We start from the raw sequence: 21,896 nt of genomic DNA on the forward strand, positions 1-21,896 counted from the left end.
TATGTAAAAGCCAATTTTCTATATCACTTAGACAATGTAGACTTAACCAATAATATTAAAATTATTGAGTTTATCCCATTGTCACCTGTCTCCTTCATTGTTATCTGTCTCTTCTCAGAATATAATATAATGTTTTCTTGGCTGGTTATCTCTATCTTGGAAATGTATTATGGTTAATTCTCTTATATACTATCTAATATATTAGTTAGATATATATATCTACTATAACTACATTAAATAAATTTTGTTTACTATTAAACAACATTATACTTTTTACTACTTTTTGAAAAATAGTTCCTAAATTTTCAATTTTATAAGTAATAAATCTTAGCAATATTTTAGTTAAAATTCTTCCCACAAGGTTATTTTTGTCATTTCACTTACTGGTGGTTCTATCTTTGCACTGTCCACAGGCTGAGCAGTTTTTACTTTTGTCTTGTCTATGTCTATAGGCACAGCTTCAAGAGCAGTAAGTGCACACGTAACCAAGAGAAAACAACATTGTGGAAGGATGGTCCTCCACTTCATCTGAAATAAAGGTACAATTATATTAAGGTTCTGAAAAAACATTTTCAAACTATATATATATATATATACACCACATTAATAATACCACAATTAATAATATAACATATTCAATTCTAGGGAGCTTAATTCCAGGAATTAAGAATTCTAGGAATTCTAGAATTGTAGGAAAGGGGTTAAGAATAGATTATAACATCAGAAATAATGCTTAAAATAGGTCACTAAAGAAAATCAGGAAAGAAATGCTTTTCAGCTAAGATTAAAAAGACAAGTAAACAAAATTTTAAAATTTAAACTGCTTATATAAGAAAACATTTGGTTAATTTAAAAAGCTTCAAATAAAGGTGGTAATGAGGGACTCAATTTTTTAAAAGATAAATAGCCCAAGTTTAAGAAAGGGAGAAGGGAAAACTATATATTTTTTCTCAATTAAAATACTAAAGAGCCAAAATTACTTCTGAATGTGATATTTAAGTTAGCTTTGATCTAATTTTGAAAGTAATTCGCTCTAGGAACATAAATTGATTTAAAAAGATAAATAACTGGCTACAAATATTCTCTTAACCTTACCAGACATTATTTTATCATAGCCAATGCTGTTCATTGTTCAGTTGTTAAACCATGTCCGACTCTTTGTGACCCCATGGACTGCAGCATGCCAGGCTTCCCTGTCCTTCACTTTCTCCTGGAGTTTGATCAAGCTCATGTCCATTAAGTCAGTGATGCCACCCAACCATCTCATCCTCTGTTGCCCCTTCTTCACCACATATGACAAAGTTCTTTTTGGTCAACAATTTTTCAAATAAATAGGGCAATATAATATCAAGCAGGATGTAACAGGGTTGAAGCAAAAGAGTAACAACTAGTGCTGGTCCCACAATATTATTCAAATCTTGGGCATCCCTGGCGTTCCAGTGGTTAAGAATCCACCTTGCCAGGCAGGGGACCATCAGTTCAATCCCTGGTCCAGGAAGATCCCACATGCCACTGGGCAACTAAGCCTATGTGCCACAACTACTGAGCCCATGTGCTGCAACTACCATGTGCTGCAAGCCTGTATGCCTAGAGCCTGTGCCCCGCAACAAGATAGCCACAACAATGAGAAGTCCAAGCACCACAACTAGAGAGTAGCCCCTGTTCTCCACAGCTAGAGAAAGCCTGCGCACAGCAACCCAGAGCCAGTGCAGCCAAAAATAAACAAATAAATCTTTTTTAAAAAATACTGTTCAAATCTTGCCTACTAATTTTCTTCTTCATAAGGATATTTGTAGCTCCAGAGGATCTACTACAAGAATTAGAATGAATGAAAAGCTCATACTTAATTTATGTAATACACATAGACTGATAATACGATCCAAGTCAAAAATAATGGTCTGACCGTCAATCTGGAACATGCATTATTTAATTCAGAGACTTCCAAACTTAGCTGGCCACGGACTTTTTTTAAGTAACATGTCTTTATCCAAAGAACACAGTTTGGAAGAATATACTGCTTCTTTTTCACCAAAACCCTAGGTAGTATATAGCAGTGACTCATTTTACAGATGAAGAAATTTTTAATGGAAACAATTCACTCACACAGTATTGTCTTGAACTAACAAAATCACTAGAATTCACATTTTAGTGCTATTTCTAGTATATCAAAATTTTTAGTATCATTATTGAGATACAATTCACTTGCCATAAAATTCTTCCATCTAAGGTACAGGATTTGTCCATTCTATAAAGTGAAAGTGAAAGTGCTCAGTCGTGTCCGACTCTTTGTGACCCATGGACTGTAGCCTATCAGGCTCCTCCGTCTATGGGATTCTCCAGGCAAGAATACTGGAGTGGGTTGCCATTTCCTTCTCCACTCTTCTATAAAGATGCTACTCAATGTCTAGTTCTCAAACCTAAAGGATAAAATCATCTGGGAGCTTGTCAGAAATGCAAATTCTCAGGCTGCACTCAGGACTTCTAGAGTCAGAATCTCTGGGGTGGGACCTTGGAATCTGTTTTAACAAACATTCCAAGTGATCCTTACATATGTACACTCAAGTCCAAGACTCACTCTTCTCTAGGACACTAGTCCTTTAACACGACTGTTGTGAGTAAATGTTACTTATAATGAAATGTTTGGGAGATACTGGCTCAATGAAGTTAAATATGTTCCCATCTTCATAAGACTTTTAGAACTTGTGACAGGCTACTCAGGGTTAGGAATCTAAGGATGATTTGTTTTTCCATAGAATCTTTTCCCGGCCACGAATCACCTCCTCTTCTCACAATTTTTTATGATAACAAAGGTTTATTCCTCATTCATGCTTCATGCCCACTATAGGTATATGTTTTGCTTTTGTTCATTTGAGATATAATTTACATGCTATAAAACTTACCCTTTTCAATCGCACAATTCAGTGGTTTTTAGTATATTCACAAGGCTGTGCGATTATCAACAGTATCCAATTTTAGAACATTTTCATCACACCAAAAAGAAACCACATACCTATTAGCAGTCACTCCCCATTTCCCCTATTCTCTCAGTCTGTGGCAACCATAAATCTGCTTTCAGTCTATATAGATTTGCCTACTCTGGACATTTTATACAAACAGAATCATATAACAGAATCATATAACATATAACATGGCCTTTTCTATAGCTGGCTTTTTTCATTTAGTATTATGCTTTCAAGGTACGACCATGTCGTAACATGAATCAGAACTTCATTCTTTTTACAGCTGAATAGATATTCTACTGTATGGATATTCTACATTTTGTTTATCAGTTCATCACTTGATGAACATTTGGGTTATTTCTGCTTTTTTTTTTTAAGATTACAATAAATGTTCTCCTTTTTTGTTGTTGCTTTAAAATTTTATTTATTTATTGGTCAGTCTTTGTTGCTGCGAGCAGGCTTTCCCTAGTTACAGGAAGCAGGGGCTACTTACTCTTCATTGCAGTGCATGGGCTTCTCATTGTGGTGGCTTCCCTTGCTGCAGAGCACAGGTTCTAGGCTCCGGGCCCTACAGCATGGGCTTAGTCGTTGTGGCACACAGGTTTAGTTGCTCCATAGCATGTGGAATCTTCCCAGACCAAGAATCGAGCTCGTGTCTCCTGTACTGGCAGGTGGATTCTTAGCTACTGCACCATCAGGGAAGTCCTATGTCTACTGTTTTTGGCTAGTATGAATAATGCTACTATGAACATTTATGGCCCAGTTACTGTGTTTGACACAATGACTTCAATTCTTTTTGTTGTATATCTAGGAGAACTGCTAGATCAATTCTGTAACTCCATTTATAATTTCTTGAGGAACTGCCAAACTGTTTTCCATGGCAGCTATGTCTTTTCCCACTAGCACCAGCACTATATAAGGGCTCCAATTTCTACATCCTTACTAACACATGCTATTTATTGTCTATCTTTTATTATAGCCAACCTACTGGGTGTGAAGCAGTATCTTATTGTGAGTTTGATTTGTGTTTTCCTGGCTACTGATGTTGACTATCTTTTCAAGTATTTGTTAGCTATACCTTTTAACTTTTAAAAAATTAATTTAAAAAGTCTAAGTTAGTTTTTTTTAATTCTGAATTGAAATTTTTGTTTACCTTTGCAAGTCCCCTATACCACTGTAAACAGGCTGACCAAATGACTATTAGGCAACACTAGAGTTGTAAGTGTAATTACAACTGAAAAGCCCAAGTTATGGCTTAACTGCTCAAGTCAATTTTGATGTCTTCTACATACACTTCTGGGGCTTAATTGAGTCTCAATGGCCCCTAACATGGTACACATATAGTTAGAAAATGAATAATTGCTAAAATGATTTGGGCATGCATGCCAAGTTGCTTCAGTCATGTCCAACTCTTTGTGACCCTATGGACTGTAGCCCACTAGGCTCCTCTGTTCATGGGATTCTCCAGGCAAGAATACTGGAGTGGGTCACCACGTCCTCCTCCAGGGGCTCTTCCCAACCCAGGGATAGAACCTGCAGCTCCTGCAGCTCCTGCACTGCAGCCAGATCCTTTACCGCTAAGCCACCAGGGAAGCTCAAAATGATTTGAATAGTCTTTACAATGTGCACGTGGAAAGTCAGCTCAGTGATATACCTCCATAACTTCATTTTGCAAACCCCATCAGGAACTGTGACTACCATCACTTGATACAGTCAATCCAGAGTTTAAAAGGCCCTTTCACACAGACTCCTTCCTCCACCCTGGGTTCATCTCCAATGTCCCTCAGGCTCTCCTTTTCCCACCATACAACACATACATTAATAAACAGTTCTGCTTAGCAGCTGGAAGCTCTGTTGCATGCTGTGAAATATGCCCCTTTTTATAGTGTCCATCTTTACTTCAATACACAATAGAAGCCTGAGAGTCATAAAAATAAACCTTAGTTAAATACAGTCTTGGAAGTGGAATCCCTTCACCAATTTGTCATTTCTACCCTTTCATTCTTCTTTCAAGTCTATCATAAAATGAAGAGAGTCACGGAGGAATGTGTTTGTATATATGAAAATGTCTGTGTGCATGCGTCCTGACAGCATCTCAAAGTGACAAAAAGTCTCTGAGCATCTGCTCTAAAATAGTGGATGAGTTTATGGTGCATAAACATTTAACTGAGTCCTAGGCTTATTATAAATTATAACAGAAACCATCGATTGAGTGTCTACTACGTACTTCCCTGGTGACTCAGCTCGTAAAGAGTCCTCCTGCAAAGTGGGAGACCTGGGTTTGATCTCTGGGTTGGGAAGATCCCCTGGAGAAAGGAACAGCTACCCAACTCCAATATTCTGGCCTGGAGAATTCCATGGACTGTATAGTCTATGGGGTCGCAAAGAGTCAGACACAACCGAGCGACTTTCACACACACACACACTACGTACTAATCAGTATACTGAATTTTTTTATTACATTAATTTAATTCTTACAATGGCCCTGTGAAATAAATACTATTATTCCCATTTTAAAGTACAGAAATCTGAAACATATCAGTTAAAAAATTTGAACTGGGTCACATGGCAGTAAGTGGTAGATCCAGAGTTTGGACCTGGCAGTGACTGACTCCAAAGTCTATGTCTGCTTTTAAGCAGTGATTCTCAAAGCGTGGTGGTCCCTTGAGGCAGCAGCACCAGCACCACTTGGGAATTTGTTAGAAATGCAAATTACCAGGGCTTACTCCAGATCATCTAAATCAAAGAATCTTTGAGGGAGGTGGGGGTGAGGGGTGCAAAGTCTATTTTAACAAGCTCTACAGGTGGTTCTTAAGCAGCTGATATTTGAAAACATACTGCTTTCCTTAGCTCTGTTATTCACAAACCTCCTCTGCAGTGAGAGACAAAGAGAATGCTTATCTGAAATGTAAATTTGGATCCTCAAGGAAAAGAAAAATGGATGATACTACCATGTGTAAAATAGACAGCTAGTGGGAAGATGCTCTCTAACACAGGGAGCTCAGCTTGGTGCTCTGTGGTGATCTAAAGGGAGGAGATAGGGGAGGTGGGAGGCTCCAGGGGAAGGGAATGCGTGCATGCTAAGTCACTTCAGTCATGTCTCTTTATGTCCGCATGGACTGTAGCCCACCAGGCTCCTCTGTCCATGGAATTTTCCAGGCAAGAATACTGGAATGGGTTGCCATTTCCTTCTCCAGAGGGTCTTCATGACCCAGGGATCAAACCCCACGTCTCTTAAGTCTCCTGCATTGGCAGGTAGGTTCTTTACCACTAGCAGGAAGTAGAAGGCTCAAATGGTAGGGGATATATGTATACATATAACTGATCCACTTTGTAGTACAGCAGAAACTAACACAATATTGTAAAGCAATTATACTCTAATTTTTTTAAAGGTGTTATATCTAAGAAGAGTAAGGCAAATTAAATTTAGGTGTATACACTATCCACTTGCTATGTGATCATCCTTTCCCCGCTTGTTTCCTCATTTTTTTAAAATAATGAATTTTTTAAGAGAATTCAATTAGACCTCAGTATTATTTACGCTCTTAGATTCTATCATTAGTTAACTCCATTGAATAAAGTGTAGATCTTTTCTGCTACATTATCAGAAATACTAATAAAATTGTTTGTATTTACACCAATTGTAAGAAATGATTAAGCTATATGATTTATAAATGCCTTTAAACCAAACACTGCTTATTCAGCCAGCTGAAAACCACCTTGGTAGATCAAATAGAAGACTTAGGTGGTGGGATACAAAAAACACAAAAATCAACTACCAATAAAATTTCCTGTCTAGATATAGTAAAAATGAAGTAAAGCCAGGAACTTCTCACACTTCGGATACAGAGTGTGAGACACTATACACTTTTTAAAGAGTGAATTTTAAGATATGTGAATCATACTTTAACTTTTTTTAAAGTAATGAAAAATAGAGCAAAAAAACTGAGCTTGTAAAAGAAATGTGAACATTAAAAAAGAAACAATTACAATTTGCAAATATAATTTGCTGTAAAAGTACGTAAGTTTTAAAATTAGCTAAGCTCTATAACTTTTCATAATTTTCCAGTTTTTACATTCTTAATCATTTTTGTCTAGATAAAATGACTATTATTATACTAGAAAAGTGAAAATCTTGCACTTTAATTTTGGATTTATCTGTTTTTCCTTATAATTCTGTCTATTTTCCTTTAAATATTTTGAGGCTATGTACACAAGATTTTCTAGGTTTCTGGTAGATTTAATCTTTTTCACATTTGAGTGACCTTTATATCCTAATTTGCCTTAAGGTCTATTTTGATAGCTTTTAAACCAGTTTTCTTTTGATTAGTGTGTAGATACACATACATACCCACACACATACATTCTCACCACTTTCTTAAAATTCAGCATAACAGTCTTCCCAATTAGAGTATTTTCTCTGTTTATATTTAATAAATTACTGACAATGCACTTAATTCCTCAGTTTAACATCTCAGAAATCAGAGCATTTTTCAGTGAATAGAACATTAAAAAGTGGTTGACCTAGTGGCAATAGCAACATAATCTTTACTGCCAACACACACATGAACTTTACTATAGCCATTCCTACTGCCACTACTTTAGACTGAGTTTTTGCATTTTTGATCTCTCACAAATTGAATTTAATTGCCATTTAATACATCTTCAAAAGGATTAAATTATGATTTGGCATTAAAATGAAAGGCTATTTAGGGGAGTTCCCTGGTGGCCTGGTTTGACCAGTCAATCCTAAAACAAATCAATCCTGAATATTCTTTGGAAGGCCTGATACTAAAGCTGAAGCTCCAATTCTTTGGTCACTTGATGCAAAGAGTTAACTCATGGGAAAAGACCCTGATGCTGTGAAAGATTGAAGGCAGGAGTAGAAGGGGATGACAGGGGATGAGATGGTTGGATGGCATCACCAATTCAATGGACATGAGTTTGAGCAAAATCTGGGAGATAGTGAAGGAGAGGGAAGCCTGGCGTGCTGCAGACCATACCTTCACAAAGAGGACACGACTGAGCAACTGAACAACAACAACTGGTGGCCTAGTGGTTAGGATTCTGGGCTTTCACTGCCCAGGGTCAATCCCTGTTCGGGAAACAAGATGCCACAAGCCTTCTAGCCAAAAAAAAAGAAAAAGCTATTTTGTATACATAGAAATGAAGTAGCTGATATTAGTAAAGCAAATATTTGATGTTAAAGGAATAATAGCAACTTTATATTTTCTTGTAAAGGAACATCTAAGTGTTTCACCTGACTACAGACAGGAAGATACCCACAAATAGACAAAACTGTCTTACATTTTGAGATAGAACAAGATTATTTATAAGCAGGCAAACAACACAAATGAAGGCAGCAGAAAATATGTCTCCAATAAAAAAAATTATATAGAATATAAGACTGATTTAATGGATTCACGTTGTTGGAGATGACTCTTGAGTCTCTTGGACTGCAAGGAGATCCAACCAGTCCATCCTAAAGGAGATCAGTCCTGGGTGTTCATTGGAAGGACTGATGTTGAAGCTGAAACTCCAATACTTTGGCCACCTAATGCGAAGAACTGACTCATTGGAAAAGACCCTGCTGGTGGGAAAGATTGAGGGCAGGAGGAGAAGGGACGACAGAGGATAAGATAGTTGGATGGCATCACCGACTCAATGGACTTGGGTTTGGGTGGACTCCAGGAGTTGGTGATGGACAGGGAGACCTGGCATGATGCAGTTCATGGGGTCGCAAAGAGTCGGACACGACTGAGCAACTGAACTGAACTGAACTGAATCGCTAAGGCAAATGTCAATTTGTCAGAGACTTCCAATCAACACTGAACAGAAGCCACATAACTTCCAAGTAATTTTGAGGAAAAAACAAAGATGAATTTAGTCAATAGGAAATGCTGAAAAAATCCTGATGCTCTTTTACAGGCCTCAAAATGATACAGTAATGCTAAAGGTGCAAAAGAGACTGATACTCTGAGAATGAGTTACACAAGAAATAGCATATTACTGTAACACTAGCATAGGCATCTATGGCCAAAAGTTCTTGCCATATTAAATTTTACAAAAGAATTTCCCAAAAATGTTACTGTACGTGTAAAAGAGAGATTATAGCTAAGTTAAAGGAAGGTTAACTAAAGCTGGCTTGAATGTCCAAGAGCCTTTAGTAGCCTTCCAAGTGTGTGAGTTTAGTTCTTAATGCATTCTGAGGCTGCATACCTGAATATTTGAAGAATAGGTTGCCTGAAAGGTATCCCAACTGGATGTTATTTCTGATGCCATGTCTAGACAAACTGTAACCCCTCAGTGGTAAATAAACCACTGATGGAGGGACTGGGGAAAGAAGATGAATCTGACAACTTTCCATCATCATCTTTTGAAAAGCACCAGCATCAAAGCTTGTAAGATGACGATCATCTTTAGGAATGTACTGGCATCAAAGCTTGTAAAATGAAGGTCAGAGGCTTGGAAGAAAATTCCAGGCAAATGATCTTAAAGAAACTCCCAGAATTAAATCACCATCACTCTCCACAGTAGAGAAGAAAATGTAATGTGGGGAAATACAAACATTTACAATTCTGAATCAAGGAAGTATTTCAGAAGACTTAGGTTATGAATGTGAAAGAGTCTTAGAAATACCTTAACTGATTTATTTAGCATCTTTAAATTTCTTAATGTATCTGCAAAAGCGATGTAAGAAAAATTTGCATGTTTAAATATATCTTAAAAAGCACTTTCAGTAAACACAGAATGAAATTCTAAGTGATAAAGAACTCAGTTTTATGAGCAATATGTATTCTATATGGTATAAAATGATGTGTCTTAATATCAGTGTGTTAGGGGAAGCACACTGACTGAAACCACCCACCCTGGCCAGACACCATAGTAATCATTTTCATGAGCTGTTTTAGTACAGGAGGTCCTAGTAACAAATACAGAACTAATAAGCCACCGCCAATCAGAAGAGTTCGGGAAAGGTCAAAAGGAGACACCACGTGTCTGACCACCTCCCAGAATCCTTCTTGCTGGCATTCATCTTGGCTGAGCAATGGGCATGTCACCAAGAAGGACTCTGAGTCAGAACTCAATGATTGGCCAAAGACAACCCGGAAACTAATCCCATCACCATAAAACCCAAGACTGTGAGCCATGTGGCAGAGCAGTTCTCCTGGGTTCCCTTACCCTACTGCTCTCCACCCGGGTGCCCTTTCCCAATAAAATCTCTTGCTTTGTCAGCTCATGTGTCTCCTTGGGCAATTCACTTCCGAGTGCTATATAAGAGCCCACTTTCGGGCCCTGGGAGAGGTCCTCCTTCCTGCAACAAATGGAGTCTCAGAATGCATCAAGAACTAAACTCACACACTTGGAAGGCTACTGATCCCAAAGGCATTCGAGCCTTAAGCAAAAGCACAAAATAAACAGAGTTCTTAAGCCTCTCCTAACATTCAGTAGATATAAAATAATTTCCCTCAATTTCCAAGTCCTAAAAGTAAGCTTCTCTCGCCTTCCCTGTCTCTGCCAAAACAAAATTCCCATTCATACACAGAGGCACATTTCTCAACTACTGATTCTTACCAGTAATTATCTGGATTAAGTCTACCTTGGGTGGGTGTGGATGGGTAGGTGTGTGTGTGAGTGGGTAGGGGTGTGTATGTGAGTAGGTAGGGGTGCGTATGTGTGTGTCTGTGTGTGTGTGTTTTCTGTTTTGCTTATAGGGACAAATATCCTGGAAGTGGTTAACAAGAATGGTCGTGGGTGAGAAGGGTGAAGAATACAGAAAACTGAAACTAGTTTGTCTGGCTTTCCTTTCAACAGTCTCTCTTCCTTCCTCATCTATCGTTTTCTCCCTCCAACTTTCTTCTTTTACTCCTATTTGCTTTTAAATTTAAGACTGAATTGAAGTATGTTTTCTTTACTCTGTTATCTGTTATTTATTAATTTAACATACACTTACTAAGTACCCACTATATTCCAGATACTATGCTGGATACAAAGGTAAGTGGGATGGACACAGTCTCGACCCTCACAGGGTTTTCAATCCAATGTGGAAGGCAGCCTATTAAGTAAACAATTGCAATTTGAAAAAAGCTGCTTACCAAACCACATATAGCATTATTCTTTCTATTAATTGAAAAAAATTTAAGGCATTAAAATTATATTCAGCAAATAAGATATTTTCAGTCAGATGACTTACAATGCTAAATGCTCCTAATATTCTTTCTAATATCCTTAAATGATGGACTGAATCTTTAAGTTCTTCCCTCATCCAATTTCCATTCCCTAAATTTCAGTTTCCTTTTCTCAAAATTTTATTTCAATTCACTTTCTTTACAGATAAAATGGCAATTGAATCATTTCATGTGACAAGTATAGGGTATATTTACATAGTATTTATCCATAAACTTCTAGAAGGAAATAAAATATTGGTATACCTAAGTAAGTTAGGCAAGGGAGAGTAGTTAAGTAAAAGGAAATTTCAAGACAGTTAACAGTTGAGTGGTTTAAAAAAAAAAAAGCCCCACAAAACCACAACATCTTTTCACCAACAAAGGCAACAATGTTCCTTGCATGACAATATTGAACTTAAAAGTATCTTAAAGTGGATAACAGTTTTCAACATAAATTTACTTCCTGATGATTTATTATGTGATACACTTTGGATAACTTATCTCTGTCTTTTTAGTACTTTGCATAAAGCAAATGGCTCAATAAATGTTAGGTATACAATAAACATTTACTATTGGATATTTATGGGTAATTTTTTTTTAATAACCAGAACAAATACCCAATTAAGACAGAAAGCCTTCTACAATGAATCCTGGGATAAACATAAAAAAAAGAAAAACAATTTGTTAGATGAAAGTTATTTCCTTCTGGAGATAATGGCCAGACTTAAAACTCTGACAAATTACTGAAGCTTCTTTGAGTGTTTATCACAGCACACAGATCTCAGGGATGAAAGAGAAAAATATTCATATTATGCAAACACTTCTATTTGCCAGTTGATATCCAAATCTTCCCTTCCTCTGCAATAACAAAAGCTCAGTTTTAATCAAGGCAACTATGCATTCAGCTACATTTCCCTGCTTCCCTGGTTCAGGATAATCTTTTGGTTATTATTATAACCAAAGGATAATTCCTATAATTCCTTTGGTTCAGGATAATCTCTTAAAGGGAGAGGTTGCATCCTTCTTTGTCTTTGCCTTGCTACCTGGAACTTTTCTTTGATGGATACAGCTCTGGCAGCTATTTTGGACTATAAGGACCAGGGCAACATTTTAAAGATAACACATCAAAGAACTGGAAAAAGTTTAGGTCCCTGGCAACTTTCTGAAGCTACTATCCTAGACTGCCTATTTTAGAATTACTTTACATGAGGAAATAAATATTTTATGTTTAAGCCACCACTAAGTCTGTTTTCATTTTTGCTTTCTTAACTGATCGTGCATGTGTGCTAAGTTGCTTCAGTCGTGTCTGACTCTTTGCAACCCTATGGACTGTAGCTCGCCAGGCTCCTCTGTCCATGGGATTTTCCAGGCAAGGATACTGGAGTGGGTTGCCATGCCCTCCTCCAGGGGATCTTCCTGACCCAGAGATCAAACCCATGTCTCTTACATCTCCTGCACTGGCAGGAGGATTCTTTACCACTGAGCCACCTGGGAAGCCCTCTTAACTGATCACTCACCTTCAAACAGGTAAAGAATTTCTATCTCCTTTTTATAGATGAGGCAACTGAGATCCAGAGAGGTAAGATGACTTGCACAATATCAAATTAGTGAAGAGGTGGGTCTGGCTCCTGTTTCAATGCTTTTTCACTAAGAACTGACTCTTCACAGGTTCTAAATATAAAAAAATAAAAAAAAAAAAAACATAAACATAAATTTAGGCTTATTAGAGTGGTAGTGGCACATTATAGTGTATTTATTTGTCAAATTCTGTGAAAATAAAAAGTGCCAAAAGTTCTATACTGTGGAAGGAGTCTATATCATATCCCAGTGAGGAAGGAGAAGAAATATATTATCTAAGTAGAATCAAAGACCAAAATAAGCAAAGATATTTATTTATATGCCAAGGTTTTACCATATTGCTCTTCTTTTAAATAATTAAGAAAAGTTCAAACTAAAAGCTTATTTTCCTCTTCAATGAGACTTCGATATACAGTCTAAGTTTCTCCATTCAATCCTTAACTGGATTTTTTCTTAAACTCTTTACCTAGAATCCTTTTTTACTCTTATTACTATTTTTAAAAATTAACCTTGGCCCATGCCTTAAACACAGAGATCAGTAATAAAGCACAACATCTCAAATTCTTTTTTGAAACCCACTACCCAACTGTAAAATATAAGGCAGTTATATTGCAAACTCACCAGTGAACATAATCAATTATTTCTAAGCAGTATATAAATAAAATAAGGAAATAAAATATCTTCAATTTTTAAGAACAGGTATTTATTTCTTTTCATGGTACTATAGTTAACATGAAATTATCTAAGCAGGAGAGTGATCATATGCAAGTTATGTTGGAGAGGCACATGACTTTTATTAGCATGGTCAAAAATAAACCGCAGATTGAATCCTAACCACTCCCATTTACTGCCAAGCTACTTGACTCTCTGAGTCTTGATTTTCCTATCCATAAATCAAACTAATACTTCTTCATAACTTTTTGACTGGATGAAAATAAGAATGAATACAATGGAACTAGCACAGTACATGGCAAGAGTAAATGCTCCATAAACAGTAGTGCTCTTCCTGTCTTGAAAATTTAATATCTATATATTTAAATAATAAAAATCTGTGTTGTAAACACCCAAAGTCATTGAACTTAAAAAGCAATAAGCCAGATTGACATACAACCTTAAAATATCACTTTTTTTTTTTTGAAAGGCCACATTAGAGCTCTCCCTAGAGCACTGCTACAGCCAAAGTCCTGATGCAGGTCAATGAAAAACTTACAACTCACAAAAGAAGAATACAATCTCTTCCCCCCTGACATTAAAATAAAGCTTCTGAAAGAGACCTAGGTTTCTTCCTTCAAGTCAGGAAACTTGGGTTGTTTCATCCTACTGTCAATGTCAGGATTCTGACAGAGAAAAGGAGTGGGGTGGAGAAAAATAGATGGCTTCTAAATTTCTCCATGGCAGCAGTGAAAAGGGCAACAGGCAACCTAGTGCTCAACTCCATTTTTCCATTTGAAAGTGAGAGTCAATAGGAAAGTGAGATTCAAAATAAAATATCAGATGTATGACCAGCTGAGCTGTTTTCTAGCCCTTCCCTGTATCAATATATCAGTATAGAACTTAGTGTCTTTGATGCTCGTATCTGTAGAAAAGGACACCAATCAAGAAAACCAGTATTTTGCCTTTTTTCTCAATATTAACAGATTAACAGATGGCTATAGTATTAATTAACTCTTTTTAAAAACTGAAGTATAACTAACTAATTTACAGTGTTGTGTTACTTTCAGGTACACAACAAAGTGATTCAGGTATATATATATTCTTTTCAGATTATTTTACATTCTAGGTTATTAAGATATTGAATATAGTTCCCTGTGATATACAGCAGGTCCTTGGTCCTTACCTGTATTATAATTAATAATGTGTGTATATTAATCTCAAACTCCTAATTTATCTCTCCGCAACCCCTACAGCATGCTTGATAATGAGTTTCTGAAAAGCAAATACTGTTGCTCATATGTATATTCAATAAACATAAAAGCAACAGCAAAATTTTTAAATCTATTAAAATTACAATGTCTTCATTATTTACACATACTGTACTTCAGAGCCTCTTGATGAAAGTGAAAGAGGAAAGCTGTGGTACATATACACAATGGAATATTACTCAGCCATTAAAAAAAATACATTTGAATCGGTTCTACTGAGATGGATGAAACTGGAGCCCATTATACAGAGTGAAGTAAGCCAGAAAGAAAAACAACAATACAGTATACTAATGCATATACATGGAATTTGAAAGATGGTAACGATAACCCTATATGCGAGACAGAATAAGAGACACAGATGCATAGAACAATTTTATGGACTCTGAGGGAGAAGGTGAGGGTGGGACGTTCTGGGAGAACAGCATTGAAACATGTATATTATCATATGTGAAACAGAACACCATTCCATGTTCGATGCATGAGACAAGGGCTCAGGGCCGGGGCAATGGGATGACCCAGAGGGATGGGATGGGGAGGGAGGTGGGTGGGGGGTCCAGGAAGGGGAACACATGTAAACCCGTGGCTGATTCATGTCAATGTATGGCAAAAACTATTACAATATTGTAAAGTAATTAGCCCCCAACTAAAATAAATAAATTTATTAAAAAAAAAAAAAGAAAGTGAAAGAGGAAAGTGAAAAAGTTGGCTTAAAGTTCAACATTCAGAAAACAAAGATCATGGCATCCAGTCCCATCACTTCACGGCAAATAGATGGAGAAACAGTGGAAACAGTGGAAGACTTTATTTTGGGGGGCTCCAAAATCACTGCAGCCATGAAATTAAGACACTTACTCCTTGGAAGAAAAGTTATGACCAACCTAGACAGCATATTAAAAAGCAGAGACATTACTTTGTCAACAAAGGTTCGTCTAGTCAAGGCTATGGTTTTTCCATTAGTGATGTATGGATGTGAGAGTTGGACTATAAAGAAAGCTGAGCACCAAAGAATCGATGCTTTTCAACTGTGGTGTTGGAGGATTCTTGAGAGTCCCTTGGACCGCAAGGAGATCCAACCAGTCCATCCTAAAGGAGATCATTCCTGAGTGTTCATTGGAAGGACTGATGTTGAAGCTAAAACTCCAATACTTTGGCCACCTGATGCGAAGAGCTGACTCATTTGAAAAGACCCTGCTGGTGGGAAAGATTGAAGGTGGGAGGAGAAGGGGACGACAGAGGATGAGATGGTTGGATGGCATCACCGACTCAATGGACATGAGTTTGAGTAAACTTCGGGAGTTGGTGATAGACAGGGAGGCCTGGCGTTCTGCAGTCCACAGGGTGGCAAAGAGTCAGACATGACTGAGTGACTGAACTGAACTGAACTGTACTTCAGATAACTAAAATACAGTATGTCAAAAAGTTCTGCCAAAAAATAAAAGAAATGCAGCTGCTATTTAATTTTTCATTAGGTTGCTTTGGATTTTTAAAATCAGAGCATGCTGGAACCAGAAATGATCTTAGAAGTGGTTTGGTTCAGATCCTACTTTTATAAAAGGTTTAAGGCACAGGGAAGTTAACTAACTTGGCCAAGATCACCTGGCCAAGCCAGGCTTGGAATCTGGCCTTTAGAATTAATTCTAATGGAATATACTTTTTACCAGATTGTGGTGGTTTTAGAAAATTTAGATTAATCATTAAAGTTATCAAGGTTTTTCCTTGAATAAATTATTTGAAATTGTTAGAAGCCTGTTTTTTAAAGTCTATAAACTAACTGCATGTATTAAGCATAAGAATAACAATTTCCCCATTTTAGACCTTCAATTATTTTTAAAAAGTTAATCATCTATCATGCCAAATATAGTCAACTCAATTACTCACAATACTTAGAGGATGATTTACTTTAAGAATTATTTTTGATAAATTTTTAAATCTTACACTTGATTCCTCCAGCTACCCAATACTTAAAAGGGTATTTTGCACACTTCAGTCACCCAAACGGTCCTTAGAAAGTGGAAAGCACTTAGAAAGTGCGTATTCTAAATAACACAAAAATTAGTTTGGTATGTCTAGGAGGTATATAATATGCCCCCAAATAAAAAGACACTGATATCGAGCATGCTACTAATACTCTATATTAGTGCCCATAATCAATAACCACTGTTTTGAAGCATACCTTTATTGCCTTAATTGTGCAAGTCATTTTAACTGGTATTTACAGAGCGCAAACCAACTTGGCAAAAAGCATACTGAAAGGGTATATACAAAATGTGTGGTATCAACAATAAATACCTCAGGAAATCAGAGATATGTAAACGCAACATGGACTCCACACTTGCAAAACAGATAAAACTAGAAAGATGGTGAACAACATGGATAACTACAAGGAGACAAACAAATTTTTCACTCATCTTGGAAAGCTGGAGCAGATCATGGGGAGTTTCAAGACCAAGATGAGAAACAGAAGTTCCTATGTTCACCCTAATAACAAAAGGGATATTATTTGATATTTCATTTCTAATTCTAAATTTCCATGTTTTTTCTTAAACTTTGGACTCTACTAACTGAGGAAGAATTGTTGAAATATCTGTTTGTTCAACATTTGTTGAACTTAGTTTTCAAGTTTTATAAAACAAGAAATACAACTTGGCTTAAATCTGAATGAATCCAAGGCACTATCTATGAGGGACAAGATGCAAGAATCTGGAGACTGCCTCACACTATTCAACCGAATTTATGAGGGAGGATCTTAAGAAACAAGTAATTTAAGTAGGCTGTAAAAAAAAAAAAAAAAACACTATAAGCTACCCGATCCAAATCTATTATACCACTAATCATATTACTTTTCATGCATTCCTTAAAGCAACCATCTCATCAATTCAGTTCTTATAAGGAAAGTCCACAATTTCCTTCAGACAAAATTGACAATCAGATATAATTGCATTTAACCTCTCTTTTCCCTCCTCCTCCCTTTTCTAACCAAAGCAATACATAGTTTGGTGTTCATATTCACCCATGGATTTAATAGCTTTAATAAAAGGCTTAGATGGCAGCATTCTTATTCAATTGTGTAAGTGGACATTATCCAATTTAGGAGTTTAGTAGACACTGAGACTTTCAAGAGGTTCTGTCTCCAAGAAACGAGAAAGGTTCAGTGGTTCAAGTTCATATTTCCTCTCTCGCTTGCCTTTATAAAAATAATTGTCATTCAAAACCACTCCCCAGAACCAACCACAACAATAACCACATTTAGTCACTCAGTTACCATTTAGCAGGTGCAACAAGAAAGTACCGTCTTTCTCAAACTCCATACCACCATCTCACATCTAAAGATTTGTCACTTAGGGAAAACAATACCACAACTGGCACGAACTTTCTCCTCTCCTGATGTCAGCGGCTGATGGCTTAACAGAACCGGCAGAAGAGCAGGATTCACCGGCCTAGCTTAGCTCGGCGTCGCGGGATGTGGTATCAGCCTGGAAGTGGTAGGTGTACACTCTTCACCAGTGAGCACCTCCCTCGCCCATCGCCCTGCCAAGGCCAGGCTGGAGCCCACCCCGGGACTCGGTCCTGCACTTACCGTCCCTCACCTGCTCTTCGCCAAGAGCCTGCCCCTTGATAGACCCCAAAGAAAGCACCGGTGCCCTGCAGCGAGTGGAACGGAGAAAGGGACCCCGCGCCTCCAGCTAGAGCTGGATCCTACTCCCCACTGTGCCCGTCCACAGTGGAGCTCCCACCATCCTCACTGCTGGGGCAGGGCAGGCGAAGAACTGAGCTTTATCTCAGGACTGGCCCCAGCCTCCCGATCCTCACCCACCTCGAGGCCGCCAGCTTTGCGAAGCCGGGTCTCCAAGCGCGAGGCTCCGCCTGCTGAAAGCTTGCTGGTTTAGAGGCGGCTGGCCTCTAAAGCCCCCAGCCGCCGGCTCTGCTCTGTACTTCTACCCACGGCGCGCTCCCGCCTCCTTGCTGCCATGGCGACAGCCCGGTCCCCGGCAGCCGCTGATTGGTCCCACCGTGAGAGTGGAAGGCGCCGATTGGCTAGGGCGGAGACCAGGCCGAGCCGGAGGGCTAGGAGGCGGGCGGTGTGGAGCTTTAAGGCGTAGGAGCCTCGGGGAGGGTGAGCCAAGAGGGACGTGGCGCTCTGCGGCGCGGGCTAGGAAGCCGCGCCCCTTCCTTCTCGGGCTTTCATGGAGAATCCTGTGGAGCAGGATTTGGGTGGGTGAGGTGCTTACCCGGGATCGGGACAAAAAAACAGGTGTCTCCTCGCCCTCGGCCGCCAGTCCGCGCTGGCGGCGCCCAGACTGGTCAGAGACCGGCGATCAGGCGGTTTTCGCCCGCAGGCCTCCTTTGGGTCTAACACCCCGGGCCTCCTCCATGGCGAGAATCTTACCCGTATTTGTAACCTCACCTACCCCAGTTTTGTTATGCCGTGGGCCACTGTGGCTTGACTGCTTTTTGTTTCACCTTCTCTCACACCTGTCTGCGGTATCTTTCTTTTCTCCGCACCCTCCTTCTTATAGAACTTAGACATCTACTCCACACCCATCATTTTAAAGATGGGGAAACTGATCCTCAAAGATACTCGTGGCTCGAGGATTAGAGAAACTTTTGGAGCCTAGAGGCTGGTTTCGATTGAGTCTGCTAAGTAATGGCATCTTTCTCTGAAGCTGTTTTCTTGCTTGTGAAAATGGTGTTTATCTCAGAGTTGTTAGTGAAGATTAGATAAGATTCCAGAAAACCAGTATAGAACCTGCTGCATATGTTAGTAATGTTAGCTGCTTTTTATTAGGAAATAATACAGAGTAGTAGCAAAATCACCTGTTTGGAGTCCAACTGCCCACATGAAACCAATTCCTTGACTCGCCGCGAGTTACTTAAGCGCTCTGTGCCTCACTTTCCTTGTCTGTAAAATGAGAATAATAATAATATTCTCCTCTTTACAGCATAAGTAAATAGAAAAGTGACAGGCACATAGTAAGTGCTCGATAAATGTTAGTCCTTCTCATGTTAGTGGCTGAGCCAGTACTGCAATTCAGCTCTCTAGATTCCAAGACCAGCGATTTCTACTCTTACACAACTCTCATCTGTACACGTAGAACAGTGCATATAACTTCAGCTTTTTTTAAGGTTCAGGAGGAAATGCTTGTTCCTTTTCTTAAAATCTCAAACTATCTCCCTTACTGTCATGAAAGTCCTAGAATGTTGTGACTGCCTGCACTGAAGGTTTAATAGCAGAGGCAAATGTAAGGGAAATAATCATACTCAGTACTGATGGAGAGATTGAAGAATGAAAGCACTAGAGTAAGAAAGGATGTTCAAGAAGTTATGGTGTAGGAACACTAAATCTCTATCTGAAAAATGTAAATACTAATGTGAGGGTATAGGTGATATTAATATATCATTAGTCCTGGAGAAGGAAATGGCAACCTACTTCAGTGTTCTTGCCTGGGAAATCCCATGGACATGATGGGCTACAGTCCCTGGGATCGCAAAGAGTTAGACATAGCTTAGTGACTAAACAACAACTGTAGAGAAAAACTACCTTTTCTATATATAGCCTACAGAGAGTCAGAAAGATTAAATTTGAATAGTTATCAGAAGCCAATCAGAGGCTTACAGGCATGCTGCATCAAGAACAGAGTTACTAGAATTTTCTCCTACTTCCTTGGAACCTACAGAGAACTTTCTTCAGCTCTTTTCATTCACCTGAATGGACTGCAGGCTCTTTCCTTTCAGTATGTTTTTCTTTGTTTAATGGCAGCAGTTCTGAATCTTAATGAGACATTAAACTATCTCCACATCTTCCCAACCACAACTTTTGTGACAATGAATTTTCTCTTTGAAAGGCTGACATAAATCTTCAGTGGTTAATTTATGTAATAAGCAATATGTCAGCAGCAAGGCAAGAAAGAAGAACTTAAGTTTTGTCACTAGGATGCCACTCCACTAATGCTAAACTGGTTCCTTAAATCAGAACTCCTCCAAAATGGAGAGCTCAGCAGGTTTAGTTCAGGCTGGGGAGAAAGACCCGGAGAGAGGGCAATACTGACAAGTAGAAGTTAGCCTGAGTCAGTGAAAGGAAGAAGTGAAGTCCTTCTGAACCAGGAGGTGATAGAGTATAGCATGTGGGAGACCCAAGTGAGATTAGGACACTGAGGAAGGCTCTGAGCAGAGAAGCTTAATATTAAGTACCCAGAATACTTCTTTAAAGAGCTTGATGTTGATCTTAAGGAATCACTCTAAGATTTTAACCAGATAAATGTCATTATGAGAATGGACTTGTGCTTAGAAAGATTACTCTGATGACATCATAGGGTTGTTTTGACTCAAGAAGACTTACAAGCTTGGAGCCCAGGTAGCAATCTGTTGCGGCAGTCCAGGAGACGCAGGTACCATCCCTGGTCTGGGAAGATCCCACAAGCCATGGGGCAACTAAGCCTGCGTGCCACAACTCCTGAAACTCACCCACCTAGAGCCTGTGCCTCGCAGCAAGAGAGGCGAAGCCACCACAATAAGAAGTCCTCGCACCACAAGCAAGAGAAGCCCTTGCTCACCACAACTAGAGAAAGTCCACCAATAGCAACAAAGACCCAATGCAGTCAAAAATAAATACGTGAATACAGAAGTAAATAATTAAGATTAAGAACAGTCTTATAAGAAAAGCTAAGGTGAATTGGGCGTAATCTCTTTTTTCATTTTCTCTTATTTCTAACTAGATTTACATGCTATAAATGGTAGCCTAAATAAAAAAAAATTGTCTTTGCAAAAAAAATAATAATAATAATATATCATTAGTAACCAATGTTAGTGTTAGATTAGGAGACAAGCGACATACCATCTCTGTGGAAAATACTAAATTGTAAATACATCAAAAGCAGGAAGTATCTTCCACATTTTTATTACCCATTATCTACCACAGGGCGAAACGCACTGTGCTTGATCTAAGCCCTAACATTTGAGATAAACCCTTTAAGGGGAAGCCCTGAAAGATCTGATAATTTTCTACACTATTATCAAGATAAATATTATTTATTATTATTATCTAGTAACCCAACAGAAAATAATAAATTGGATTAGTCCAACAGCACAATGAAAAGAGAAAGAACCATAGCTGGGTGACTGAGATGTCAGCAATATTCTCAGCAATATTCTGGAGTGAAGGAAGAAGAAAACAGGAAGACAGGGCAAAACAGCAAGATTCAGGATTAGGAGAGATCACTAAGGAAGATATTTCAGTATGTCATGTGCCTACAAAGCAGGCAACAGCATCT

General features: G+C 38.4%; 1 protein-coding gene and 1 long non-coding RNA gene across 4 annotated transcripts in view; one reads left to right on the top strand and one right to left on the bottom strand.

Moving 5' to 3' along the window:
• Positions 1-18,539, bottom strand: part of NUCB2 (nucleobindin 2) — a 40,512-nt gene extending 21,973 nt beyond the window's left edge. Inside the window, exons 1-4 of one of the 3 annotated variants that reach the window (XM_081541480.1) lie at positions 18,443-18,539; positions 17,999-18,101; positions 12,646-12,799; positions 385-528 (exon numbers count right to left, since the gene is read on the bottom strand). In XM_081541480.1, coding sequence (XP_081397606.1) covers positions 385-528 — 144 coding nt within the window. In that variant the 5' untranslated portion in view covers positions 12,646-12,799; positions 17,999-18,101; positions 18,443-18,539. The remainder of the gene's footprint in view (positions 1-384; positions 529-12,645; positions 12,800-17,998; positions 18,102-18,442) is intronic. The other 2 variants (XM_081541479.1, XM_081541481.1) reach the window with 2 other exon arrangements.
• A 142-nt stretch (positions 18,540-18,681) lies between these two features.
• LOC145526247 (uncharacterized) overlaps positions 18,682-21,896 on the top strand; it is a 76,352-nt gene continuing 73,137 nt past the window's right edge. The window contains exon 1 of the long non-coding RNA XR_014068799.1: positions 18,682-18,840. This is a non-coding gene — a long non-coding RNA (uncharacterized LOC145526247). The remainder of the gene's footprint in view (positions 18,841-21,896) is intronic.

The sequence above is a fragment of the Giraffa tippelskirchi genome, chromosome 11, assembly GCF_054371585.1.
Source record: "Giraffa tippelskirchi isolate mGirTip1 chromosome 11, T2T-mGirTip1v1.2.pri, whole genome shotgun sequence".
NCBI classification, from domain to species: Eukaryota; Metazoa; Chordata; class Mammalia; order Artiodactyla; family Giraffidae; genus Giraffa; species Giraffa tippelskirchi.